Source organism: Balaenoptera musculus, chromosome 21, assembly GCF_009873245.2.
Source record: "Balaenoptera musculus isolate JJ_BM4_2016_0621 chromosome 21, mBalMus1.pri.v3, whole genome shotgun sequence".
NCBI lineage: Eukaryota > Metazoa > Chordata > Mammalia > Artiodactyla > Balaenopteridae > Balaenoptera > Balaenoptera musculus.
The window spans coordinates 31,497,218-31,524,993 of NC_045805.1; the positions used below are offsets into that span (position 1 = coordinate 31,497,218).

The window sequence follows — 27,776 nt, forward strand, 5'->3', positions numbered from 1 at the left end:
TTCCCCAGCGCACACGGCAGCATCCTTATCCTTCTCTTACGTGTCCTCTCCTATCACATCACTCGTGGATCTTCCAAGCCCAGCGCGCGCGCGCACACACACACACACACACACACACACACACACACACACAATCACACTGCGCAGGGTTCCAGGAAGAGGCTCCTCTAGAAGCGGGAGTGTTACTACCCCACCACCGTCCAGAGACCCTCGGGGCTGGCTGACCTCAGCCCTGGGTAGGTGAAGAAGGGCTGCTCCCAGGACCCCATCCAGGTTCCCTCCTCCCCCCACCTCCCTGGAAGACAGGCGACCCCTCCTGCGGTGCAGGGCCCCGGAGTGAGGGACAACTATCCCAGTCCTGCTCGGAGCCCTCCGACCAGCGGGCCCGCCAGGACCCTGAAACTGGGCGGGCTCGGACCCGACGCCGGACTCTCCCCAGCCCGGCCTGGGCTTCTGGAGCAAGGAGGGCGACGCCCCCCGCGCCAAGGGACCCTGCGACGACGGGCCACTCTCCTATCCAGCAGGGTCCTCACTTACGATGGCCCGCGGAGGTCAGCCGGCCCAGCCCTGAGAGGAGCAGCAAGAGAGACAGCATTGCGTGGCCGGCCGGCCTCGCCACCGGGAGGGCGGTTCACTGGAAACGGTGCAGCGAGCGCGCGGGGCCCTGCGCCCTAGGTCCAGGCGGGGAGAGGCTGGGAGGGAGGGCAGAGCGGAGGGGCGGGGCGGGGCGTGGCGTGGTGGGGCGGGAAGGGAGGGCAGAGCGGAGGGGCGGGGAGGGGCGTGGAGGGGCGTGGCGGGGCGTGGTGGGGTGGGACTGGGGCGGGGAAGGATTGGAGTTGTCCGACCGGGCTGGAGGGCTATGTACTATGCTATGTATAGTATGATGTCATTTGCAAAGTTATGCATTCAGTTCAAATTCTAGGGATCCAGACTTTTATTTCCAACAACCTGTTGAATACCTGATAGTCCACAAATGCCTGAAATTCAACATATCTTCAACCAAACTTATTATCTCCCAACTCCTGTACAAATCTACTTCTTGTAAATGTGTTGCCACTGTAATTTCAGTTGCCTAGTCATTAACAATTTCAGTAACCTTCATATAAAGTAGTCAACAAACCTGTCTTTTCTATATCTATTATAAGGGTAAACACAAATCTATAAAATAAAACATTAATTTTCTCTGGTACCAGAAATGAAAAAGGACTCTTCTTTCTCTCTCTCTCTCTCTCTCACACACACACACACAGGCACAGGCACACAGACACTCCCTTTTCTTAGACAACTTCCTTTAAAAACATGTAATTGTTAATCCTTTCTCTGTCTCTTGAAGGTGTAAATCTTTTTGAAAATTAAGTGCGACTCTTGCCAGCTTTACATTCCAGGGATGTTTTTCTTAAGGACTTTGTAGTCATCTGTTGCAATCATAAGCATTATGGAAAATAGCTCTCTGTATCCTTGGCACCTCGGGATTTAGTCTTCAGCCCGGCCCCTCAGCTTCCTCCCAGCCCCTCTGCTGCAGGCTTCCAGGCCCACCCCGCCCCGCCCCGCCCCGCCCCTCCGATCTGCCCTCCCTCCCAGCCCCGCCCCTCCGCCCTCTCTGCTCTCCCTCCCCGCCCCTCAGCTCCCTCCCCTCCCCGACGGGACCTAGAGCGCAGGGCCCCGCGCGCTCGCTGCACCGTTTCCAGTGAACCGCCATCCCATCCCGGTGGCAAGGCCGGCGGGCCGCGCAATGCTGTCTCTCTTGCTGCTCCTCTCAGGGCTGGGCCGGCTGACCTCCGCGGGCCATCGTAAGTGAGGACCCTGCTGGATAGGAGGGTGGCCCGTCGTCGCAGGGTCCCTTGGCGCGGGGGACGTCGCCTTCCTTGCTCCAGAAGCCCAGGCCGGGCTGGGGAGAGTCCGTCGTCGGGTCCGAGCCCGCCCAGTTTCAGGGTCCTGGCGGGCCCGCTGGTCGGAGGGCTCCGAGCAGGACTGGGATAGTTGTCCCTCACTCCGGGGCCCTGCACCGCAGGAGGGGTCGCCTGTCTTCCAGGGAGGTGGGGGGAGGAGGGAACCTGGATGGGGTCCTGGGAGCAGCCCTTCTTCACCTACCCAGGGCTGAGGTCAGCCAGCCCCGAGGGTCTCTGGACGGTGGTGGGGTAGAAACACTCCCGCTTCTAGAGGAGCCTCTTCCTGGAACCCTGCGCAGTGTGATTGTGTGTGTGTGTGTGTGTGTGTGTGTGTGTGTGTGTGTGTGTGCGCGCGCGCTGGGCTTGGAAGATCCACGAGTGATGTGATAGGAGAGGACACGTAAGGGAAAGATAAGGATGCTGCCGTGCGCTGGGGAACGCTCACACCTGTTTTCCTTACTGCAGACACTGAAACATCACTTCTACAAATTACAGTGCCACAGAAGACTGGGACAAACACCAGTGACGGCGGTGTTTCAGAAACGCATGTAATTAAGAAATCACTTAAAAGATATGAGTATTTTATTTTTACTGGACTGCAAGACCCAAATCAATTCATGCATACCCCTTCATGAAATTTTGTGTCCTAATGACAGTGTTCGAGAGACGTTTTGGTTTTGTCTGAGGGAGAGCAAGTGTTTTGTTTTCATTTCCCAAGTAATAGATGAACGTTACGGAACAATTTTAAAACACAGACTCAGAGAAAAGAAATGCCCCGAATTCCTATCTCACAAAATGGCGTCTACAGTCTACTGGACTGTTTTCTAGAAAAGATGTACATTTAAAAGTACTTTCTACGTTTAAAATACCTTCTATGTAAGTGAGGCCATACTAATATTTAGCTTGTAGCATGATTTTAAAATGACAGTATATAAAGCGTATCTTCATGCCTGTATTTACATACATAGGCATATATAAAGCTTTGTAAAAAGTAAAAGTAATGTTATTTTTGATCTGCTTAGAATAGTAAAGCGTGTACATTATGTACATTGTAAAATTAAATCTAGACAGTACGGAGACGTTAAGAAAGTGAATGGCCGCCTCACTTTCTAAAGGCAGTAAGTTTGAAGGAAATGAAGTTTTAGAGACATACATACACACATGCACATATACTTTTAATGATCATTTATGAGAGTTGTAATTGGCTTTTTCATTTATGTGTAGAGTTAGGATTTATTTTTATGATAATCCAGCCCTGTCATTATTTTTCCTAACTTCATGATAACTTATGTGTAACATCATATAGCGTTTCAAATTTTATACATGCAGATAGTTTCATAAACCTTCCTGAATAGTCAATAGGATCAACAGGCAAGCCACTATAAAAAATTTTGATAAGCATTGCAAAATGTCTGCTGGAAAAGTTGCATTATATTTGACTCCCATTAACAGAAATAGAGATGCCTATCTTCCAGAGGCCTCTCCAGGTCTCTTCAGTCTTCTTATCTTTGCTCTTGTGTACATCCTAGTGAATGCTTCACTTTTAACAGGTATTTTTTGGTTAAGTCTTAACAAGAGATGTCTTTCTGTATATTGACTATTTGAATCATTTTGTTAGCTGTCAGTTTCTTTCTGGTTTTGACTTCTTTTTTAATAAGAATTAGCAGCTTTGGATAGGACCCTTTGTTTTCAAGAAGGAAGAAGTGTTGATGTAAACATACACAGGGATGGCAGAGGAATCCAATGATTAGAACCTCAGTGGCAAGATCGTAGAGGAATGTCCTCAAATGCCAGCTGAAAAACTGTACTAGACACTGGGGCAGGTTTTATAGAGTGGTGTACTTCTGACTGGCTCACTTTGTGGTACCAAGAAACACCAGCGATTATGTATTTATAAAAGCTATCACAGCCCCAAAATGAATATCTGGAGACGCTGAAATGTTTAGGAGAGTATAACGTACACTGGGAAGATGCTACCAAAAGAAAACATGAGGATCCATGATAATAGCAGGAAAAAGACAGTATTTGGTACACACACATGTGCGCATGCATACACACACACACACACACACTCACACCAACATTATGAGATAAGCATCGTTACTTAATAATAAAATATTCAGTTCCCAGGGAACATATAACAATTCTAAATTTGTATGAATTTAATAAAATGTCCTCAGCATATATAAAATGAAAACTGATAGCATGACAGGGAGACATTTTCAAATCCATTTCCATAGAGAGATCTTAAAATGTTTTTCTCAATTTTATGATTGGCCAATCATAAAATTCTTCATAAAGAGGAAGAAAATTTGAACAACAAAAATAAACATTTTATTGATGGATAAAGTGAACCCAATGAAGTTTATGTATTGTTTTCCCCTTTCTGCTCTATGTTAAGACTTGCTAGAGTCTAGGGATATCACACATGAGGCTTTTAGTTAATGATAAAACCTGTGGTGCAGCAAGACAAAGAGAATTCAGGCAAATATCAGGAATCCAGGAAGCATCCGCAATGAGCTAGCTCTCCGTGAACCCAACCTCTGTGCTCCCGGAACACGCTGAGTCTCTGGCTTGAAATCACAAGATTTATGGGAGAAAGTTTGGCTTTGGGAGAGCTCCTTGCAAAGCTTTCAGTGACTTTTTAAGTAGCCAAGCCAGTCTTGTCAAACTAGTTAGGGAAACACAACAGAAGCTAATCTTGGCCAGGGGAGTTTTGAACCCTACACAGTGCATTATAAATCTCACTGCCCTTGTCAGCCAAGAGTCAGAAACACCCAGACTTGTCGGTATCCCTAGAAATAGATAAGAGCTTTTCTAATCAAGCTGCACTAAATGCTCTATCTCCGTTGTAAACAATGCTTCTCAAGACTAGTTCTCATACTTTTCAAGAATATATAGCGTCATTCAACAGAATTGACCACAGCAAGGAAAACAAATAAATAAATGAAACGCAAATACGGATAGTACAGAACTCATCATCTGGCAACAATACAATTAGGTTAAAACTTAACAGAAGGACTGAAAAATGTATTTGGACATTTAAAAATATATTGCTACATAATTCACGGGTTGAAGGAGAAATCATAAATCACAATGGATATTAAATAATAAACAATGAACGAGAATGAAGAAATTACAAAGAAAAATTTGAATCCTGCTCTGAAGATGGTATAGGAGCATAATTTATAACCACAAATAATTAAACAGGTGACAAAAAATGGTCAGCAATTTAAAATTAGAAAAATAATTATAACCTTAAAATTCTTAAAGATGCTGCTTAAATTAAGAAGTAGAATTAATGAAAGACAAAAGTAAGCTGAAGTAGCCTGGATTCACATGTCAAAAGTTGATTTCTGAGAAGAATATAAAACAGAACTTTTGGTGAGATAGACTAAGGAAAACGAGAAGGAGAAGGAAAAGATGTACTGTTAGAAATGAGACATACACAAATGTGGATTGGCCAATTGGATATGAATTGCTAATATCATTCTTTAGGAATTGCCTTTTAACTTTCTTAATGGTGTCTTTAGGTGAACATCAGATTTTAGTTTAATTTTAGTTTACTCTTAAAAGGGGACTCGCTTTGTATTGTTTAATTTTCCATTTATTTGCTCTAGAAATTGCAAAGTAGGAAAAGATAATAAAATTCAAGTTTCTTCAAAGGTTACTCAGCATTTCTAAATGTAACCATTTGAAGTTAAAAATTTGATTATGATACTTAAATGCTAATGACTAATGCTCTTACTTTTGAAATAGATTTAGACTCCTAGATTTTATGTAAGTTTGATTATGATTAATTCTGTCACACATTCCAAGATTGAAGAAAGATAACTATAACTATAATTATATATGTATATATATAATTTTGATACACTCATGATACAATCCATGCTTATATGAAAGAGTACATATATTTTTAAAAATTAGGGCTTTTGACTTTTAAGGATTTGAAATATCTAATAATTACATTCTCTCTGACTACTTTGTTGTAGGTCACCTATGCCATCAAAATTGATAGGAAAACATACACTCTCCACCTTGAAAAACAGTAAGTGGCCATGCTTCTTTTCATACAGTTGTTTTTAGTTTCTTACATTTTTACAATGACTACCTTAAATTGAGCCTAAATTTAGAGCCTAAATATTCAAGAGCATAAATGTTATATTTATTTAATATGTTAAGTCTTCTTGGTGATTCATGTCAGACTAGAATTTTGAGTCTTTATCTTTAGATTTTTAAATCTAATATTCAAACCCAACTGTAATTTAATGATATAAATATTAAAGTATATCAGATACATGAAAATCATTTTATGTAACTCCTTAAAGTATAATTACAATTGCAACTATTAAGGGAGTAAGTTTATCTGTCCATGATTAATTTTATTTGTTTCATGTCATTTTACATAATTGTACGATTTTAAGCATTTTACTTGATATTACACTCTAGTTTTGTCTCATTTTGCTATAGGATATATTTTTAATCTCTTCAGTTTTCTACTTCCACTCTGTGAGGAAACCAGTATCAATATCCTGTGTGTATTATTCCATGATTTTCTATTTTAAATTTCATCTTTACCTGAAATAAAACATATAGAAACCTACCAAAAAAGGAGTTTTTTTGTTTTGTTTTGTTTTGTTTTTTGCACAAATGGAAATAGTGTTCTGCAAGTGTCAGGTCTTATTTAATAATGGCACTTATTTTCTTGCTCTATGTATAAATTTTTACTCATTTTTAATGGATGAAATCCCATAGTATGTAATATTGATGGGTGATGAAGTTATTTCCAGGGATTGTCGCTATAGAGTCTGACAATAAACATCTTTATCTGTGTATTCTTATACAATAGAGATTTTGTTTCATAGTCTTGATATCAATAAATGGGCTTCTGGATCAAGCAGGATGAGTGCTGATAATAGTAGTAATAGTAATAATAATAAATAATAATAATGAAAGCAACAAAAGCAACTGACATTTATTGAGCACGTACCATATTCCAGGCGTATTTCTGAGCAATTTGCAGGTAGTAACTGACTAATTTTCACAACCGCCTCTAAGGTAGGCCTTCTTTATTACTCACATTTTATAGCATGTAAAGATTTTGAGAGATATTGCCAGTTACTTTCTAAAAACCGTAGAAGTTTAGATTTCCAAAAGCATGCGTGATGTACTAAAATATTGTATCTCATCTTAATGTCAGGTTGTATTTCCCTAAATGATTTCTCTAAATAGTTATTGGCTAGTTCATTTTCCTCTATGGGGTTTGCCTATTCACGTAGTTTTCTCATTATTATTTCTTATCATTTTAATATACTTTATTTTTAATAGCTACTTTATTTATTTATTCATTTATTTTTGGCTGTGTTGGGTCTTCGGTTCGTGCGAGGGCTTTCTCTAGTTGCGGCAAGCGGGGGCCACTCTTCATCGCGGTGCGGGGACCGCTCTTCATCGCGGTGCGCGGGCCTTTCACTATCGCGGCCCCTCCCGTTGCGGGGCACAGGCTCCAGACGCGCAGGCTCAGTAGTTGTGGCTCACGGGCCCAGCTGCTCCGCGGCACGTGGGATCTTCCCAGACCAGGGCTCGAACCCGTGTCCCCTGCATTAGCAGGCAGACTCTCAACCACTGCGCCACCAGGGAAGCCCTACTTTATTTTTTAGAGCAGTTTTAGGTTCCCAACAAAAGTGAGTGGAAGGCGCAGAGATTTCCTGTATATCCTCACACCCCACACGTGCATAGCTTCCTCCGTTATCAACATTCCCCACCAGAGTGATGTATTTGCTGTAACTGATGATCCTGCATTGACAGATCATTCATTATCACCCAAAGTCCGTAGTTTATATTAGCACGCTATTTTTTATATTGTTTTTTTCTATGAATGAATAAAAATAAAAAAGGAAAATTCTGAGATTAGTATAAACAATTAAGTTCTTACCATGAATGATGCACATATAAGCATTTTTCCTACATATTAAAAAAAAGGGTACATGGCCGTAATAATGAAATCTATTATTCCCATACCCAGACCTCTTCAATCGTCTCACTCCCCAGTGCTGATTACCATTATGATATTGACACATATTCTTCTGCTATATTTTTAGGGTCTTTCATCCATATGTCTAAAGATCAATAAAAATCATGTTTTGATGCGTCCTTCAAGTAGACATGAATGGCACAAGAGTGTATATTCCATTATACAATTTGTTATGGTAGGTCAGAAGGGTAGGTAAGGGTGGACCTTAACATGGTGAATCACAAAAGTGACCCCAATTCTTTGCCTTCCCCTGTATCTTCACTCTTTGCCGTATCACTTTGAGGTTCTCTCATCAAGAGGTGGAGTGTATACAACTCAGCAACCACCTCACACTCAGTCTTCATGGGTGTGAAGAGCCCAAGGTGAGAAGGGCTCTGTGCTTGGATTCATGCTCTTCTGATGCTATCCTGAGATTCTTAATACTTTTGAACGAGAGGCCCCACATTTTCATTTTAATTTGGGGGCCCGGCAAATTACTAGCCCAGTTTGGGGCTATGTCACTTACTTTAGCCAGAGAGATGTTGGCTGACTTGATTCCAACACAGGCTTGAAAAAGCTGTCGCGCTTTTCTGCTTTCCATCTTGTTTGTCTGTCATCCCCATGAGAATATGCTCGGGCTTAGCTTGCTGGACGATTAAAGACATGTGGATCACAGCCAAGGTGCTGTATTTATCCCTACAGCAGCCAACATTCAGCTGACTCCTGTACCACTGAGCAAGCCTGGCCACAATTAGCAGAGCTGCCATGGCTACCCACACATGACCCAAAAGTGTGAGCAATAGGTACTTATTATTATTCATTGTGCAACATTTTGCATAATATTATTTGTTGAGATTCACTCATAATGATGTGTGCAAAATGGGTTTGTTTTTTAAAATGCATATGTAGCCATCAAATGAATATATCCCATTAATTATTTATCCTCCCATATTTACAGCAAGAACAGCTCTATCGTGGACATCCTTGGCCATGACTTCCTGGGCCCCAGTGAAATTGATGGATTATAAATAAGAAATTTCTCAAGTGCTATATAATGCCAGTTTTTTAATTCAAAAGCCTTGTAACCAATTTTTACTCATGCCAATAGCTGAAAAGTATTTCTGTTCTCTACATTCTCGACAAAATGGATATCTTCACACACTTTTTTTTGTTAATTAGTGGATGACAAATGCTGTTTTATTGTTGTTTTAATATGCACTTCACTGGTTATTAATAACACTTAGTATCTTTTCCAGTGTTTACTGACTGTTCTCATTGACTTGCTTTTCCTGAGATTTTTGGTGGGTTTTTTTTTTTGCTGGGGGTGGGGGGGGTCGTTATTTTTTATTCATTTGTTTTGAGTTATTTATTTTCAAACTACGGCTTCATCTTTCTGTTTTTCTGGTTTTTGTTCCATGATCTATCGTGGGAAGTTTTGTTTTCTGTAGATATTAACACTTGATCTCCTCTATATGTTGCAATTATGCCACCTAGATTATTGATTGTCTTCTTCCTTTGTTTTTGGGATTTATTGCTATAAAAATGAAATTTTCATATAATCATTATATTCATATTTTCTATCCTAGGTTCTCAGATTCCTCTCTTGTGTCTTTTAGATCCTGAAGTGATAGCATCACATTCATATAGTATTTCTTAAAATTCCTTTTCCACTTAAGATGTAAATTCACTGCTTTCCGTTTCTTTAACAACAGTATTGCATTTTCCAACTTTCTTCAAAGCTTCTTTTTACTTTTTTCTTTTTATTGCAGCTTTATGCTGACTCGGGTATCGTTTAGTTAGAATAACTTAAGATTATTTTCTTCAGATGGAATCTGCAGATGGCATGCTTCCCGAATCAGTGCATGTCTGCAGATGTCTCTCTTGTTCTCATAACTGAATGACATTTGGCAATGTGTAGAATTTGTGAGTCATATTTCTTTTCTATAAATTTTTGCAGTTTGATATAGTCTGTGTGAAGTGAGTTTTCCAGTATGTTTTCTGTGTGTGGGTGAGTGTGAGTTTGTGTGTGTGTGTGTATTACATTAATACTCCCTAATATATCCCAAGTCCCTAAATTTTTCATTTTAATTTTCAGTCCCTATGCATTTTTTTTCTTCTATGGGAAATCAATGCTTTCATCCTGGGTCTTATTTGTCTGTGCTCCATATCATAGTTTTTTCTACAACTATGATCAAATCTTTATTTCTGACGTGCATTTTACCAGCATTTGTCCTCTGTTGGCTAGGCCTATAATTCTGTTCACAGTAAGCAAATTCTCTTCAATACATTTATTGAGTTATTTAATATTAACTGTCATGTGTTTTAGTTTCAGAGTATACTTTTTTTCTCTTGGAATGATCTCCTTGGAATGCTTATTAATTTCTCTAGAAATTAAGATTATTTTGTTCATCAATGCTACTTCATTCGGAACTAACTTTTAAGTTTTGCCTGCTTTTTATTGTTCATTTTCCTTTCATTGGACATTGTTTTTTTCTTTCAGTGCTCATTTGTATTTTTGTTATGTCACTGATTAAGGCAGACTGTTTTGTTGTTTCATACGGAAGCCAGAAGTATGCCTTTGAAAAAGGGCCCAGGCTGAATAAACTCGCAAACAAAATTTTTATCCTTTTAATAATGCTTGTCAAATATCTGTTAAGGTTTTTAATCTCGAATTTCTTTTTCCTGGGAACTACTTCTGGATTCCCACTTCCACCACCTCCATTTAAATGCTTACAGTTATTAAAAGGTGGCTCTGCCCTTGTTCCAGAATTCACGTTCTAGATGCTTGCACCTAAACCAACCCAGGCCATGCAGAGATTTTCCTTGAATATATGTGGAATATAAACTGACAGATACCAGTTTTTCTCCAGGAACCTCTCTGGTTTTGTTATTTGAATTGAAGAAGAGGAAAAGTTTTCAAGAAGGAGAGGAAATAGATTGTTACAGGATATTGAATATAGTTCCCTGTGCTATACAGTAGGTCCTTGTTGTTTATCTGTTTTACATACAGTAGTGTGTATCTGTTTATTCCAAACTCCTAATTTATCCCTCCCCCCCTCTCGCCTTTGGTAACCATAAGTTTGTTTTCTGTGTCTGTGAGTCTATTTCTGTTTTGTAAAGGAGATCATTTGTATCATTTTTTTAGATTCTACATATAAGTGATATCATAGGATATTTGTCTTTGTCCAACTTTTCTTAGTATGATAAAAGAATCTGAAAAAGAATATATATATATATATATATATGTATGTATGTGTGTGTGTGTATATATATATATATATATATATATATATATATATGGCTGAATCACTTTGCTGTACACCTGAAACTAACACAACATTGCAAATCCACTATACTTCACTAAAAATTTTTTTAAAAAGAATGAGAGGACACGAAGGAGATAAGAAAAGTAGTGGGGAAAACGTAGTCTGTTAACGCTCTAGTTTCTCTTCCATTCTGGCCTTCAAACCTTCTTGATGTTTGGAATCCATGAGAAATCCCAGTGTCACTGTTATGGACTAGGGTCCTTGGACTCTTTAATCAATAGAAATTGATAAGTGGCCAGAGAAGGAATTCAGGCAAGGCTTTGTTGAGGCTCGTGCTGCAGCAGGAGGGAGTGAAAACAAGAGACACGTTCCCTGGCTCACTCTCCGAGGAGGGTGGGCTGGATCCTTAAATGGGGTGAAGGTAGGGGCGGATTGGTGGTCTCCCCACTCGCTTGGTGGTGCTGTGTGCAGGGATCATGCGCAGTAAGTACCCTGCGTTTGCTCCTGGCACCTCCGGAGTGGCAGTCGGTTTATGGCCTTTGTGTGTCTTATTGTTCATAATTACCCAGACTGCACATGCAGGCAGTTAGTTTTAGTTCCTTAGAGCCCCTCTGTCTTTTGTTGCTCAAGGAGACGTGTGTCCAGGCCAAGCGCTCCAGTAAAGGGTCCCGGGTCCCAGCCTGTCTCAACCCTACAGTAAAAAACGATGTTAGATTGTTCCATGATAATCACCATCCTCCTTGTAAGAAGATTTTAGTTCCATACCCTGTTTATGTCATGTTTTTCTATAGAAATAATGTATGAAATTTGAGCAAAAGGCTAGAATCCCGCTTCTAAACAAAGGCTTTAAGATCCATCGTGTGCTTCTACAATTTTTCTCTTTCTGCTACGAGAAAAGCGTGTTCCGTGGAGGGACCATGCCGTTTCCTAGGTTCGAGAATGAAGGCAATGTGGAGCTGAACCTGCAGTAACCTTGTGAAGAACATTCATTGTAATTTTAAGGCACTGGGAATTTGGAGGATGCTTTGTAGCACAGCATAACTTCACGGAAACAAGCTAATGAAATAAGCATGTATTTTTTTTGTTTTTTATCAATCCATGGCTACTTATTAGCAAATTTTAACTAAGAGATTTACGCAATGAGATGTACTGATGGTTGAATCTATAAAAGAGAACTTTGTTGAGGGAATCTGGAAGTCCTGGATTTTACTAGACAGCAATCTGTGTCATTCCAGTGCCCACACTGGTATCTGGTCATCCTGGTTCTTGTTTTCTCTTATATACATAATGCGCTATCAGAAAGAAAGCTAGATAACGGAGAGATGAGCCCATTTAATTTTTGCGTATTTGAGCTTATAAAATGAAATGTAAGTTTGTTTAATTTCATGACTCTGGAAGTTACTTTTACTAATGCTATTATTACAACGAAGTATTATTATTTTGGTTGAATTAGGTCATTTTTAGACTCTCATTTCCTGGTATATTCATACAACAAGTCAGGGATATTGCATCCAGATTCTTCATTTGTAAAGGTAAGCTTTACTTTATGTTGTGTAGATTTTTATTATTATGTGGTGAAGGTGCTATTGGTGCGAAGAAGAAGAATGCTTTATACTCGGCTGAATTACTGGGCAAGCAGATTGATCACAAACCCAAATGTAATGTGGCAATTGCTCTGAAAGCATACAGAATAGAATGACTACTTTTAAAATTTGGAACTCAGGAATCACTTACCTGAAAAGGTCATTTACACTCTCTGGAAGTAGGAGTTTGAGAGGGGAAAAGATGTGGGGAAAGGAACTAAGAAGCCACTGAAGACAGGGAGAAGTTTTGATGGAGGTACCATAGGACCTGAGCAGTGGAGGGAACAGTGGAAACCACTTTACAGAAAGAGCACAGGAAAGTGAAGTTGCAAAAACAATTTGGGTACAGAATCTGAACTGGTTTACATGAAAAACACAGGAATTTGAATTCTATCCCAAAATGCAGGTAAGAGTCAAGAAATGCTTAAAAGTATGTGAGAAAGTTGGCTTTAGTCTAAGGTACGTATTTTGCCAGAACAGATGATGGGGAAGAGGCAAATGCGAGTGATTGGTCAGATTCTGTTGCTGTGTTGCAGTTGAGAGAGAATGAAATTTAAAATATGGTAACTCGTACAACATTTGTCTTTCTCACCATTTACAAGTAGAAAGCAGGACAAAATCCATGAGACATTTGTTTTCAGACATTTGACAATTAAAAAAAAAAATCAGGAAATCTCTCTCTGACAGAAGGAAAGCATGGAAGGCAAATCTCACACTGAACTTGGCCCTCTGACTGGGAATAACATCTTAACTATAGCACAAGGGTGGAAGCAAACAGGACTCTTTAAGAATTTGGATTTTAAGAGTTTTTAAGAGTTTGGGCTGCAGAAGCAGCTGGAACTTGCAGGACCCAGGACCAGAGATAAAAAGGGACTATGTGTTGATGTACATTTTTTCAGAGAAGGGGAGTTGTCCTTTGTTCCCTGACTGAGGATTAGACAGCATGTGTGGTGGGTAAGACTCTGCTGAAGGGTCGAGAGTGAAATGGAGATAATACTAACCGACGGAACAGTGTTGGGAGATGTTGGATTTTCAGCGCAGGCAGTGTAGAGTGACCTTGCTAAAACCCCAGGCATTCAGCTGAGACAGAAAGGCTGAGTGTCTGGAGGAAGGATCAAGGTCTAGAGTAAGAGACACTCTTTGTCACCCCCATTCCCCACCTCAAAGCCTAAAACCCAGCGCGGAGACGATTGTGGAGTGTTACCATTAAATTAATTGCCTTCTGACACAAACTGTGATGCTCTGTAAAGGGTTAAGCCACAGCCGAGGAAGAAAAGAATGCGATAAGTTCAGAAATCAATGAGAGAGAAAAAGGAGAAAGAATGGAAACATTAAAGCTCTGAATTGTTTCAAAGGACTAATAAAATTAATAACCCCCAGTAAGACTTATCTAGATCAGAAACAAATTCCACCAACATTAGGGGTGAAAGGAGATATTGCTAGTCATACAGAAGATAAAATGATACCTTGGAGAATTATGACAGCTTTATGCCAATAAATTTGATGATTTAGATGAATTGGACAGCTTCCTTGAAAAGTACAACTTATCAAGATCGAGAGAAGTAATAGAAAATCTCAATCCCTTGAAATCTATTTTTAAAAGTTGAATTCCTCAACAACCATTTTCCACAAAGAAACACCAGGTTTAGTTATTCTCATACTTCACCAACTGAGAGATAGTTTGGCTCTTCCAATCTTTAAGCGATTGAAAAGAATGCTTCTGTGAACGTTCATGTACAATTGTTGTGTAGGTGTGCAGTTTTATTTCTCTGGGATACATACCCAGGAATATCATTGCCAGATCATACGGTGAGTGTATATTCATTTTTGACAGAAATGACCAATCTTTTCTCCAGAGTGGCTGTACCATTTTAACTTTCTGCTGGCAATGAATGAGAGAAAAAAGAGTATCTGCATTCTTGCCATTTTGTTTGCTATTTAAATTTCACAATTTTATTTTAGCCATTGTGATAGATGTGTACTTTATCTCATGTAATTTTGACTGGCATTTCTCTGATGACTAATGATGTTGACTATAGTTTCATGAGCTTGTCACTTTTTGTGAAATATCTGTTAATGTCTTTTGCCCATTTTCTCTTTGGACTTTTCTCGTTGGTTGGTTTTTCACTACTGACCTTTGAGGAGTTTATATATTCTAATTACAGGTCCTTTACCAGATATGCAGTTTGCAGATATTTGCTCCCAGTCTGTAATTTGTCCTTTCATCCTCATCATAAGGTCTCTGATCGAGCAGAATTTCTCCATTTTGATGAGAGTTAATTTATCAACTTTTCCTTTATGAATGGTAATTTGGCTATCAAACCTAAGAAATCTATGTTGCCCTAGAGTTCCTGAAGATTCTGTGTGTTTTTCTTTTCTAAAAGTGTTATAGTTTTATTTACATTTAATGGTGTGTTCACCTGAGGTGATTTTGTATGAAGTGTGAGATTTGGATCAAGGTTCACTCACTTGACCAGGGATGTGGAATTGTTCCAACACTATTTCTAGAAAGGGCTGTTCTGCATTGAGTTGCTTTTGCACCTTTGTCAAAAAGTCGGGGGTGGGGTCATATTGATGCAGATATATTCCTGGGTTCTTTATTCTGTGCAGTTCTTCCATGTGACTCTCCTTCTGCCAGTATCCTGCTGTCTTCTTCAGTTTGCCTGCATATTCAGCATTTATGTTGACTAGAGTGATTCCTCCCACTTTATTCTTATTCAAGATTTTTACACTATTCTAGATATTTTTCTTTTTCATATAAATTTTAGACTAAACTATCCTCTGTGTGTAAACAACCTTGCTAGCATCGTGATAGACACTGTTAAACCTAGAGATGAATTGGGGGAGAATGGGCATCTTTATTCTGTTGATTCTTCCAACCGTGAATGCAGTAAGAATCTCCATTTGTTTGGTCTTTTTTTAAATGTCGTTCATTAGCATTTTGTAATTTTAGCATTCATATCCTGTGGATATGTTTTTAGGTTTATACCAAAGTATTTCATTTTCTTTGGAGCAATTGTAAATGGTACTCTATTTTAATTTCAGTTTACATATGTTTGTTGTTATCTAGAAATACAACTCTCATTTGTTTGTGTCGATCTTATATCCTTACAACCTTGATGAAGTCACATATTAATTCTATGAGGGTTTGTTGTTTTTTTTTCTGATAGATTCCTTGAGAATTTTTCCATAGTCAGGTCTTTTACAAATATGGCCTTCTGTTTTCTTCTTTTTCGATCTGTATACTCTTTATCTCTTTGCTTTACCTTACTGTGCTTGTTACAACTACCGGTACTCTGTCAGATAACCATACTGATGGCAGACATCCTCACAATTTTCCCAGTTATAAGGATAAAGTATTCAGTCATTCACCATAAGGATAATGTTAGATGTAAGGTTTTTGTTTTAATATACTCTTTATAAAGTTATGGAAATTCACTATTTTTAGATTGCTAAGAATTTGTTTGTTTGTTTTTCTGCCCCATGAAGGGGAGGTGTGTATTTAATTGTATCGGTTGCCTTTTCTGCATCCGCTGATATGATCATATGATTTTTCTTTTTTAGCCTGTTGATATAGTGGATTGCACTGACTGATTTTCAAATATTGAAACAATACCTAGAAAATACCTTTCAAACCTAAAAACCCCACAGCTTGGTCCTGGTGTATGATTCTTTTATTCATGCCTGGCTTTGATGCGCTAATAATTTCTTGAGGTTTTTTTGGTCAAAGTTCCTGAGAAATATTGATCTATGATTTTTCTTTTTTTGTACTGACTTTGTCTTATTTTTGGAGTAGAGTAATACTGGCCTCATTAAATACACTGAGAAAGATTACCTCTTCTTTTGTTTTTCTGGAAGATATTGTATAAAATACGTGTTAATGCTTAAGATGTTTGGCAAAATTCTTCAGTGAAATCACTGGGCCTGGGGATTTTGTGTGTGTGTGTGAGTGTGTATGTGGGAGCTTTTAAATTGCCAATTCAATTTATTTAATGGTTATAGAAATATTTTATTTATCTGTTTGCTATGTATGGCTTTGGTGGTGTGTGTTTAAGTAATTGGTCTATTTCATCTCAGTGGCATTTCGGCATGTATTTTCTTGCAGTCCTCATACCCTTTTAATGGCTACAGCAGCTGTAGTGATAATGCTGGTTCACCTCCGACACTGATGATGTGTGTCCTCCCTTCTTTGTCAGTCTTGCTAGAGATTTTTCAGTTTATTGCACATATCAAAGAACCAGCTTTTTCTTGCTTTGATTTTCTTTACTGTTTTCTTATTTTCAATTTCGTAGTGTTTTGCTCGTATTCTTTTCTCCCTTATACCTTGCTTTGGGTTTATTTTGCTCTTCTTTTTCTAATTTGTTGAGGAAAAAACTTATATTATCAATACATGACCATTCCTTTTTCTACTGTAAGCATTTTAGTACTAAAATTTCCCTCTCAACACTGCTTAGTTGTGTCTCACAACAATATGGTGAGTTTTCATGTTCATTACAGATATATGTATTTTTAAATTTTCCTTTAAGGCTTCCTGTTTGACCCGATTTTTTTAAAGTCTGTTATTTACTTTACAAGTGTTTGGAGGTTTTGGTTTTTTTTTTTTTTTTTTTCTGTTGTCTGTCTGTTGAATTTTAGTTTGATTTTGTTTTGGTCACAGCATATACCTCGTATAATTTCAATTTGTTTTTAATTTATGAAGGTTTGCCTCATGATCCAGTATATTGGGCTTGTAGGTGAATGTCCTTGGATACCTGAAAAAAAAATGTGTATTCTGTTGTTCTTGGGTGGAGTGGTCCATAAACGTCATGGAGATCAGGTTGATTGATGCTGCGTTTCAGTTCTATATTTTGCTGATTTTTGGTCTAGTACTAGCAATAACCTATTGGAGTGTGCTGAATTCCTCCTTTACTGTTGTGGTTTTTGTCTTTCTCTTTCAGCTGTACCAGGGTTTGCTTCACATATTTTGAAGTTCTGTTGTTTGATGCTTATACATTTAGGATTGCTCTGCTTCTTGATAAGTGGATACTTTTATGATCACGTAGTGACTCTCTTTCTCCCTTGTAGATTTCTTTGCAATTAAGTTCACTTTCTCTGATATGATTTTTATCAATATTTGCGTGACATATTTTCCATTCTTTTTATTTCAGTCTACCTATAAATTTATGTCTGTAACTGAACCACTTTGCTGTACACCTGAAACTGACACTACCTTATAAATCAACTATACTCCAATATAAAATAAAAATTAAGTAAAAAAATAAAGTCATTGGAAGTGGAAAAAAATTTATGTTTGAAATGAGTTTCTTGTAGAGACTATTTAGTTGGGTCATAAGGTGTGGTTTTTGTTTGTTTGATTTTTTTGTTTCCTCCATCTGCCTTGGGACTCAGTATTTTATTTGGTGTTTTTAGACTATTTACATTTAAAGTAGTGATTGATATGTTAGGGCTTTTGTCTGCTATATTCTTTTCCCTTTTTTTTTTTTTTTTTTTCTGTGCTACTCATTTCTTTTTTCTTCTCTTGTTTTCTTCTTCTGGATTACTTGAACATTTTAAAGATTACATCATGATTTGTTTATAGTGTTTTAATGGATTTTTCCCTGTTATACTTTTCTTAGCTTTTGCTTGAGGTATTAAAATAAACATATAGAACCTAGCCTACTGTTGTGGACTTTTTACTTCTTCAAGAGAAACCCTGAAACCCTACTTCCATTTAGGATCCTTTATCCTCTGTACTTTATAAATATAGTTGCTCAAATATTCCTCTCCATACATTAAGCATAACATGATATTGCGTGATTGTTGTTTCAACTACCAAATATGATTTCAGAAACTCATGAGGGAAATGATAGTTCATTATATTTACCCGTATTTTAAACCGTTCTATTTGTCCTAGTTCCTTAAGACTACCCAAGCCTTTTTGTGATGTATTACCTTTGTTTCTTGGAGTTTCTTTTTGCCATTATCTTAGGGTATGTGTGCTGTAGACTAAATCTGTTAGTTTTCCTCTGTCGGAGAAAGTCTCTCTTTTTCCTTCATCCTTAAAGGATAAATTTGCCAGATGTAGAATTCATGTTGGACAGTAATGTTCTTGTCAACATGTGAGAATTGCTCTTGTGTTTCCTTTGAGACTTCATGACTTTCAGATGAGAAATGTACTGTCATTCAAACTGGTGTTCTTCTACAGGTTATATGACATTACTGTCTGGTTTCTTTGAAGATATTTTTATTGTTTTCAGTTTAGTCATGATCTTTCTTGTTGTGAGTGACTTTGGACCCATTCTATTTCCGGTTTGATCAGTTTCCAGAATCTAAATGTTTATGTCCTTAATCAATTCTGTGAGGATTTCTGTTGACTTTTTTCTGAATTTATATATATATATATATTTTTTTTAATTTAAGGTGGTAAAAATATTTAATATGAGTTCTACTCTCTTAACAAATTTTAAGCATACATTACATTACTGTTGACATCAGTATGTTTTACAGAAGGTCCTGGAGCTTATTATTCATCTTGCTTAACTGAAACTTTATGCCCATTAAATAGTACCTCCTCATTTGCCCCTGGCCAAGCCCCTGGCAAACACCATTCCACTTTTGGGTGGTATGCATTTGACGTTTAAATACTTCATAGAAATGGAGTCATGCGGTATTTGTCCTTCTGTGATGGGTCTATTTGACTTATCATAATGTCCTCAAGGTGAATCATGTTGTCCCATATTGCATAACTTACTTCTTTTTTAAGGCTATCTAGTATTCCATAGAATACATATATACCACATTTTCTTACCCACTCTTCTGTGGATGACCACTTAGGTTTTATTCACATCTTGGCTATTGCGGATAGTGCTGCAGTAAGCATAGCAGTGCCAATATCTCCTGCAGCTCCTGTGTCAGTTCTTTGGCGTAACTGCCCACAAGTGACATTGCTGGATCACAGGGAAGTTCTGTTTTTCATTTTTACTATATTCTATAGCAACCGTTTCATATGCTCTTCCCAGTGACAGTGTACAACAGTTCCAGTTTCCCACACCCTCAACAGCACTCTTTGTCCTTTGTTCACATGATAATAGCCATCCTAACAGTCGTGAGGTGATATCTCACAAAAATAACATTTTGGTGTGAATTTGCATTTTTCTGGTAACTAGTGATCTACCTGTTGGCCACTTGGATGTCTTCTTTGTTTGTGTCTTATCTAATTTCTTTCATCAATATGTTGTAGTTTTCAGAGTACAAGTTTCCCACCTCCTTGGTTAAATTTGTTTGTAGGTATTTTGTGTGTGTGTGATCTTGTAAATGGATTTGTTTTCTTAATTTCCCTTTCCTTACAAACAGTTCTCTGTAAGTAGAGAAATGCTACTCATTATTGAATGTTGATTATATATTCTGCAATATTATGGAACTTGTTGTTAGTTCTAAAACTTTGAGGGATTTTGTGGAGTCTTTAGGTTTTGTTATCTATGAGATCATGTCATCTGCAAACAAAGATATTTTTACTTCTTTCTTTCCAATTTGGATGCCTTTTTATTTTTTTCTCTTCCTTTGTCTACTTGCTCTAGGTATAACTTCCCATCTAAGACTGAATAGAATTGGTGAGGGTGGGTGTCCTTGCCTTGTTCCTGATCTTAGAGGAAAAGTTTTCAGGTTTCACTGTTGAATATGTTGTTAGCTGTGAGCTTCTCATATATGGCCTTTATTAGGTTCTGCTGATTTCATTCCATTCCTCGTTTGCTGAGAGTTTTTCTTATGATAGATACTGAAATTTGGCAAATTCTTTCTCTGCATATATTGAGATGATCATGTGATTTTGACTCTTTGTCCTTTTAATGTGTTTTATCACATTGATTTTTGAATGTTGAACCATTCTTGCATTGCAAGAATAATTTAACTTGGTCATGGTGTATGACCATTTTAAGGTGCTAGATTACACTGGATTTGGTTTACTAGTATTTTGTTGGGCACTTTTCCATCTGTATTCATGAGGGATGTTAACTCATACTGTTCTTTCCATGTGGCTTTTGTATCAGAGTAATGCTGGCTGCATAAAGTGAGTTTGGAAGTGTTCCCCACTCTTTTGCATTTGAGAAGCCTTGTGTTAGTTCTTACTTAAATGTTCTATAGAATTCCCCAGTGAAGCCATTTGATATTGGGCTTCTCCTTGTTAGGAGGTTTGTGATTACCAATTCAGTCTCCGTACTAGTTATAGGTCGGTTTGGATTTTCTATTTTTTTCATGAGTCACTCTTCTTAGGTTTCATGTCACTAAGAATTTATCCATCCTCTTTGGTATCTGGTTGTTGGTATATAATGTTCATATTATTTTCTTCTTATTTTTGTTGGTATATAATGTTCATATTATTTTCTTATTTTTGTGGCATGAGCTTTCATTTTTCTGATTTTATTTTTGAAACTTCTCTTTTTTTCTTAATCTAGATAGAGGTTTGTCAATTTTATTTATCATTTCAAAAGACCAACTCTTAGTTTTATGATTTTTCTATTGTTTTTCTACTTATTATCATTTTATTCTTGGTATATTCTTTGTTATGTTCTTTTTGCTACTTTGAGCTTTCTTTCTTCTTCTTTTAGTTCTTTGAGATGTGAAGTTAGTTTATTAATTTGAGATCTTTTTAATGTATTTGTTTGTAGCTATACATTTACCTCTTTCCTCTGCTTTCACTGGATCCCATAAATTTTGGTATGTTGTGTTTTCTGTTTCATTTGTCTCAAGCTATTTTAAATTTCCTTTTTGATTCTTCTCTTTGATTCAATTGTTGATCAAAAGTATGTTGTTAATTTCCACGTAGCTGTGGATTTTTTACTTATCCTTCCGCTATTCCTTTCTAGTTTCATTCCAAAACGTGTTCAGAAAGGACACATTGTATGATTTAAACCTTCTTAAATTTGTTAAGAGTTGCTTTGTGACCAAACATATAATCTATTGTGGGGAAAGCTTGTGTACACTTGAGAAGAATGTATGTTCTGCTGCTTTTGAGGGGAATGCTCTGTATGTAGCTGCTGGGTAGATTTTGGCTATAATGTTATTTAAGTCCTCTTTTTTGTTTCTTACTCATCTCCTGTCTGCTTCCTCTACCCATTACTGAAAGTGTGGTACTGAAGTCCCCTTCTATTATTGTATTGCTGTCTATATCTCTCCTCAGATTCTGTCAGTGTTTGCTGTGGGTGTATTTAGCTGCTCTAATGCTGAGGGTGTATATATTTATAATGGTTATCTTTTCCTGATGGACTAACCCTTTAATCATTATAAAATGTCCTTCTTTGACTCCTGTGACTGTCTTGACTTTATGTCTATTCTGTCTGATGTAAGTATAGCAACACCTGTGCCCGACACACAGTAGGCCAAACTATACCGAAACGTCGGAGTTTGGAGCAGAGAAAGGTTTACTGCAGGGCCGTGTAAGGAGATGGGTGGCTCCTGCCTTAAAAAGCCTGAATTTCCCAAAGGCTGTCAGCAAAGCCCTTTTAAAGGCAAGCTGAGGGAGGGGTGTAGTTAGTTGCTGCAAACTTGTTGGTGTTGGATCCTTTGTTCTTGCTGCCGTCCATGTAGGTCAGGTCACGATGTTCCTGTAAACCTCCAACAAGACAAATGTTACTCTCTGTTCAGGTCAAGTCAGGGTCAGGCTGTCCTGTACATTTCAAGCCATAGGCAACATTCTTTTACAAAAGGTGCAGAGCCAGCATGACTAAGCCCAGGCAACAGAGCACAAAGGTTAAAGTAAGAGGAACAGATCTAATATAGGGTCAGACATGTTCTTCCCTATTAAACACCTGCTCTCTTTCGGTTGCCATTTGTTTGGAATATATATTTTCCATCCCTTTACCTTCAGCCGCTGTATGTCCTTCAATTTAAAGTGAAATTCCTGCAGACAGTATGGAGTTGAAACCTGCCCCCCCTTTCAGCCTCTTGACATCTTTTGTTTGTGGCATCTAAACATTTACATTTGAAGTGATTATTGATAGGGAAGTTATTTACTAATGCCTTTATGTTACTTGTTTGATTGATTGATTGATTGTAGTTCTTTTGTCTATCTTTTCCTCTCCCTGTCTTTTCTTGAGTTTCATTGATTTTTTTTTTTTTTTTTGGTTCCACGTGTATTGATTTCTTTGTCTTTTTCTGTTAGGTAACCTTTATCGATATTTTCATTTTGGTTACCATGGGCCTTACATGTAATATCATACAGCTATAACAGTGTACTTTAAGCTGATAAAAACCTCAATAACATACAAAAAGTCTACAATTTTACTAGTCCCCCTCATACACATTTTATGTTATTGGTGTCACAATTTACATTATTTCATATTGTGTAACTTTTAACATGTTTTTAGTTACAGTTATTTTTATATACTATTGTTTTTTAACTTTTATTTTAGAATTAAAAGTGATTCAATCACTACCAATACAGTAATATAGTATTTGAAATTTCCTATGCATTTGCCTTTACCAATGACTTTCATTCTTTCTTTTGCTCTCATGTCGCTCTTTAGCACCCTTTCATTTCAAAGTTATGAATTCTCATTTGTATTTCTTGTAATGCAGAGAGAGTGGTGAGAAATACTTCAGCTCTTGTCTGGAAAAGTCTTTATCCCTCCATTTCTTAAGATTTTTTTTGGGGGGGGGAGCAGTTTTACGTTGCCAGCAAAATTAAGACAATGGTATAGAGTTTTCCAGATATCCTCTGGAGCCACATATGCATAGCTGCTGTCTTTAATAACCTCCCCAAGCACAGTGGTAGATTTGTTACAGTTGAGGAACCTATGTGGGCCACTATAATCACCCAAAATGCATGGCTGACATCTCAGTTCACTTTTGGTCTTGTGTATTCTGTGGGCTTGCACAAACATATAATGACGTGTATCCATCGCTATAGTATCATAGAGAGTATTTTAAGTGCCCTCAAAATCCTCTGTGTTCAGCCTATTCATCGTTCATTGCCACTGTAACCCTAGGCAACGTTTAACTTTCTCCATAGTTTTGCCTTTTTCAAATTGTTATGTCATTGGAATCATACAATATGCAGCCGTTCAGGTTGGTTTCTTTCACTTAGTAATATGCATTCAAGGTTCCTCCATGTATGGCGTGGCTTAATAGCGAATTTCTTTTTCCCACTGAATAATAATCCATGGTTTGGATGCACTATGGTTTATGAATCCATTCACCTACTTAAAGGCATCTTGGTTGCTTCCAATTTTTGACAACGTTGAAAAAGTTGCTATAAAACATACATTTGCAGAGTTTTTGTGTGGGTTTAAGTTTTCAGCTCCTTTGGTAGATGGCAAGGAGTGTGATTGCTGGCTGGATTGGATTGTAAGAGTATGTTTAGTTTTGTGAAATATCCCCAGGTTGTCTTCGACTGGCTGTCTCTACCATTTCGCATTCCCACCAGCAATGAATGAGTGTTCTGTTGCTCCACAAACTTGCCAGCGTCTGTTGTCAGTGTTCTAGATTTTGGCCATTCCTATCTCATTGATGCTTCAATTCTTAAAATTTTTAATATTACTTTTTTATTTTTCAGCATGATTAGGTGACATTTACAAATAAGTTTTTCTATATCTAAAATACAACATGATTAATTCACATTTTTATTATCTGTAAAATGATCACTGCAATCAGGTTTATTAACACATATATCACCTCATGTGGTGACCTTTTTTGTGGTAAGAACACTTAAGGTTGACTCTCTTAGCAAATTTCAAGTGTATAACACAGTATATAACTATGTTAACTATAGTCGCCATGCTGTATATTAGATTGCCAGAGATTGTTCATCTTGTAAGTGAAGGCTTGTACCCTTTGACGGCATCTCCTTATCTCCCCAAACTTCCAGCACCTGGTAACCATCATTCTCCTCTGTTTCAAGGAATTTACCTTTTTGTTGCAAGATTCCACAAGTGAGTGAGATCATAAAGTGTTTCTGTTTCTCTGTCTGGCTATGTTCACTTAGTATAATGTTCTCCAGACTAATCCTTCTCACACATGGGTGAATAATATTCATACATATGTGTGATGTATGTCATATGTCATTGGTTGTCTCACATAGAGGATATATATCTTACATTTTCTTTATCCACTCATTCACTCTTGGACACTTAGATTGTTTCTATATCTAGGGTATCGTAAATAAAGCTGCAATGAACATGGGCGTGCAGGTGACACTTGGAAATAGCAATTTCCATCCTTTTGGATATATATGCAGAAGTGGGATTGCTGTATCATTTGATTGTTCTATTTTTAAGTTTTTGAGAAACTTCCGTATTGTTTCCCATAATGGCTACACCAACGTATATTCCCACCAACAATGTGCAAGGGTTCCTTTTTCTCCACATCCAAACAAATAGCAACGTTTGTTATTGCTGCTCTTTTTGATAAAACATCCTGACAGGTGTGAGGTGACATCTCATTGTGGTTTAATTTGTATTTCCTGCTGATTTTGATGTTGAGCACCTTTTCATGTAGCTGTTGGCAATTTGTTTATCTTCTTTTGGAAAGCTAACTTTTCACGTCCTTTGCCCATTGTGTAATTGGATTATTTGTTTTTCTGCTACTGTTATACAAATTCCTTACATAGTTTTGATCAACCCCGTATCAGAGATATGGTTTCTACATATTTTCTCCCACTCCATAGGTTGTCTTTCCTTTGTGGTGCAGAAGCTGTTTATCAATAGTTTGATGCAGTTCTATTTAAAAACTTTTGCTTTTGTTGCCTGAGCTTTTGATCTCAAATCCAAAAAATCATTGCCAAGAATGTTATGGTTCTTTTAGGCAATTTATTTTGATATTTTCACATCATACTTAAGTATTTAAATCATTTCTAGTTAATATTTGTAAGCGGTATAAGATAGGGGTGCAATGTCAGTATTTTGCTTTTGAATACCCAGTTTTTATAACACCTTTTATTGAAGAGACTATCCTTTCCTCAGTCTGTGTTCTTGGCACCCTTGTCAAAGATTATTTGATGTTATTTGTGTGGATTGGTTTATGGCCTCTCAATTCTGTTCCATTTTTCTCTCTGTTTGCTTAATTGTCAATACTATACTGTTTTCATTACTATAGCCTCTTAATGGTGTTTGAATCAGGAAATGTGATACCTCAGCTTTCTCAAGGTTGCTTTGCCTATCTGGGGTCTTTTGTGGCTCCCTAAGAATTTCAGGATATTTTTTTCTGGTTCTGTGAAAATTGCCATTAGATTTTTGATAGGAATCACGTTGAATCTATAGATCACTTTAGGTAGTATGGATATTGTAACCATAATAATTCCTCCAATTCATGAGCACTGAATATCTTTCCACTGTGTCATAATTTCTTTTATCAGTGTACTATAGGTTTAGAGTATGTCTTTCACCTCCTTGGTTTAATTCAATGCAAAGTATTTTATTCTTTTGGATGGTATTGTAAATGGAATTGTTTTGTTGATTTCTCTTTCTGACATTTTGTTAGTTTGTAGAAACACAAATGATTTTTTATGTTGATTTTGTACTCTGTAGCATTACTCAATTTACTAATTTTTCCTTTTTAACCTGTATTGTAATTGCTTACAATTAATTACAATTAATTGGGATGAATCCCACTTGGTTTTGGTTTACAATTTTTAAATTGATTGTTGGCTTCTATTTGCCAATATGTTGTTGAGAATTTTTGCATATATGCTCATGAGAGATATTGGTTTGTAGTTCTTTTCTTTTAATGTCATCGGATGTTTTGTTGTTAGAATAATACTGGCCCCACAGAATGAGTTAGAAGTGTTTCCTCTGTTTCTATATTTTGAAAGTGTGTGTAGAGAATTGGTACACTTTATTCCTTAAGTGTTTGGCAGAATTCAAAAATGAACCCAGTCAGGGCCTGCTGCTTTCTGATTTGGAAAGTTATCAGTTTTATTCAACTTCTTTAATAGACACAGACATATTGAGATCGCCTGTTTCCTCTTCTGTGAGATTTGGTAGATGGTGTGTTTCAAGCAGTTGTCCCATTTCATCTAGGATTTCAGATTTGTGGGCACAGAGTTGTTCCTCACATTCCTATATTGTCCTTTTAATGGGCATGCGATGTATACTTAAAACACTTCTTTTCTACTGGTGTTGGTAATTAGTATCCTCTCTCTTCACCTAACACGCCGAGTGAGAGGTTTATCAATTTTATTGATCTTATCAAAGAACCAACTTGGTTTTCATTGATTTTCTCTATCGATTTCCTGAGTTTTCAATGTCATTGATTTCTACTTTAATTCTTATAATTCCTCTTCTGCTGCTTGCCTTGGATTTAATTTGCTCTTCTCTTTTTAGTTTCCCAAGGGGGAAACTTAAATTACTGATTTTAGATCTTTGTTCTTTCGTCCTGTATGTGTTCAATTCTATAGATTTCCCTCTAAGCACGACTTTTGCTGTATCCTACAACATTTTGCAAATTTGTGTTTTCTTTTGCATGGAGTTAAAAATATTGTAAAATTTATTTGGAGATTTCTTTTCTGACCCATGTGTTCCTCAGAAGCATGTTTTTTAACCTTCATGTATTTTGGGATCTTCCAGCTGTCCTCCTGTTATTGATTTCTAGCTTAATTCTGTCATGGTCTGAGAACAGACATTTTATGATTTCTATTCTTTTAAGTTTGTTAAGGTGTGTTTTATGGCCCACAATGTCAATCCTGGTGAATGTTGCATATGAACTTGAGAAAATGTGTATTCTGCTGTGGTTGGATGACGTAGTCTATAGACATCAGTTACGTCCAGTTAATTGAGGTTGCTGAGCTTACCTGTGCCCACTGTCAACTAACAATGCCATCTTTCGCATAGTGTGAGTCCCTTATAATAAACTGTCATCCCGGTTCCTCCCTCCCATTCCTTGTATCATTGCTGTCCTTCATTTCACTTTCTTTGCTTCCAGGTTTTGAAATGTCTATTGATATATCCCCAAGTTGGGAGATTTTTTTCTCAGCCATGTCATCTACTGGTGAGCCCATCAAGGTCATTCTTCATTTCCATAACAGTTTTTTTCTTAAATCTCTAGCATATATATTTTT

General features: G+C 37.5%; 1 protein-coding gene across 1 annotated transcript in view; it reads left to right on the top strand.

The window, feature by feature from the left end:
• Positions 1 to 1,732: 1,732 nt before the first annotated feature.
• The window catches only part of LOC118887816 (A disintegrin and metallopeptidase domain 3-like), a 100,346-nt gene continuing 74,302 nt past the window's right edge, over positions 1,733 to 27,776 (top strand). Inside the window, exons 1-4 of the mRNA XM_036838635.1 lie at positions 1,733 to 1,790; positions 2,355 to 2,437; positions 5,885 to 5,940; positions 12,622 to 12,700. Coding sequence (XP_036694530.1) covers positions 1,733 to 1,790; positions 2,355 to 2,437; positions 5,885 to 5,940; positions 12,622 to 12,700 — 276 coding nt within the window. The remainder of the gene's footprint in view (positions 1,791 to 2,354; positions 2,438 to 5,884; positions 5,941 to 12,621; positions 12,701 to 27,776) is intronic.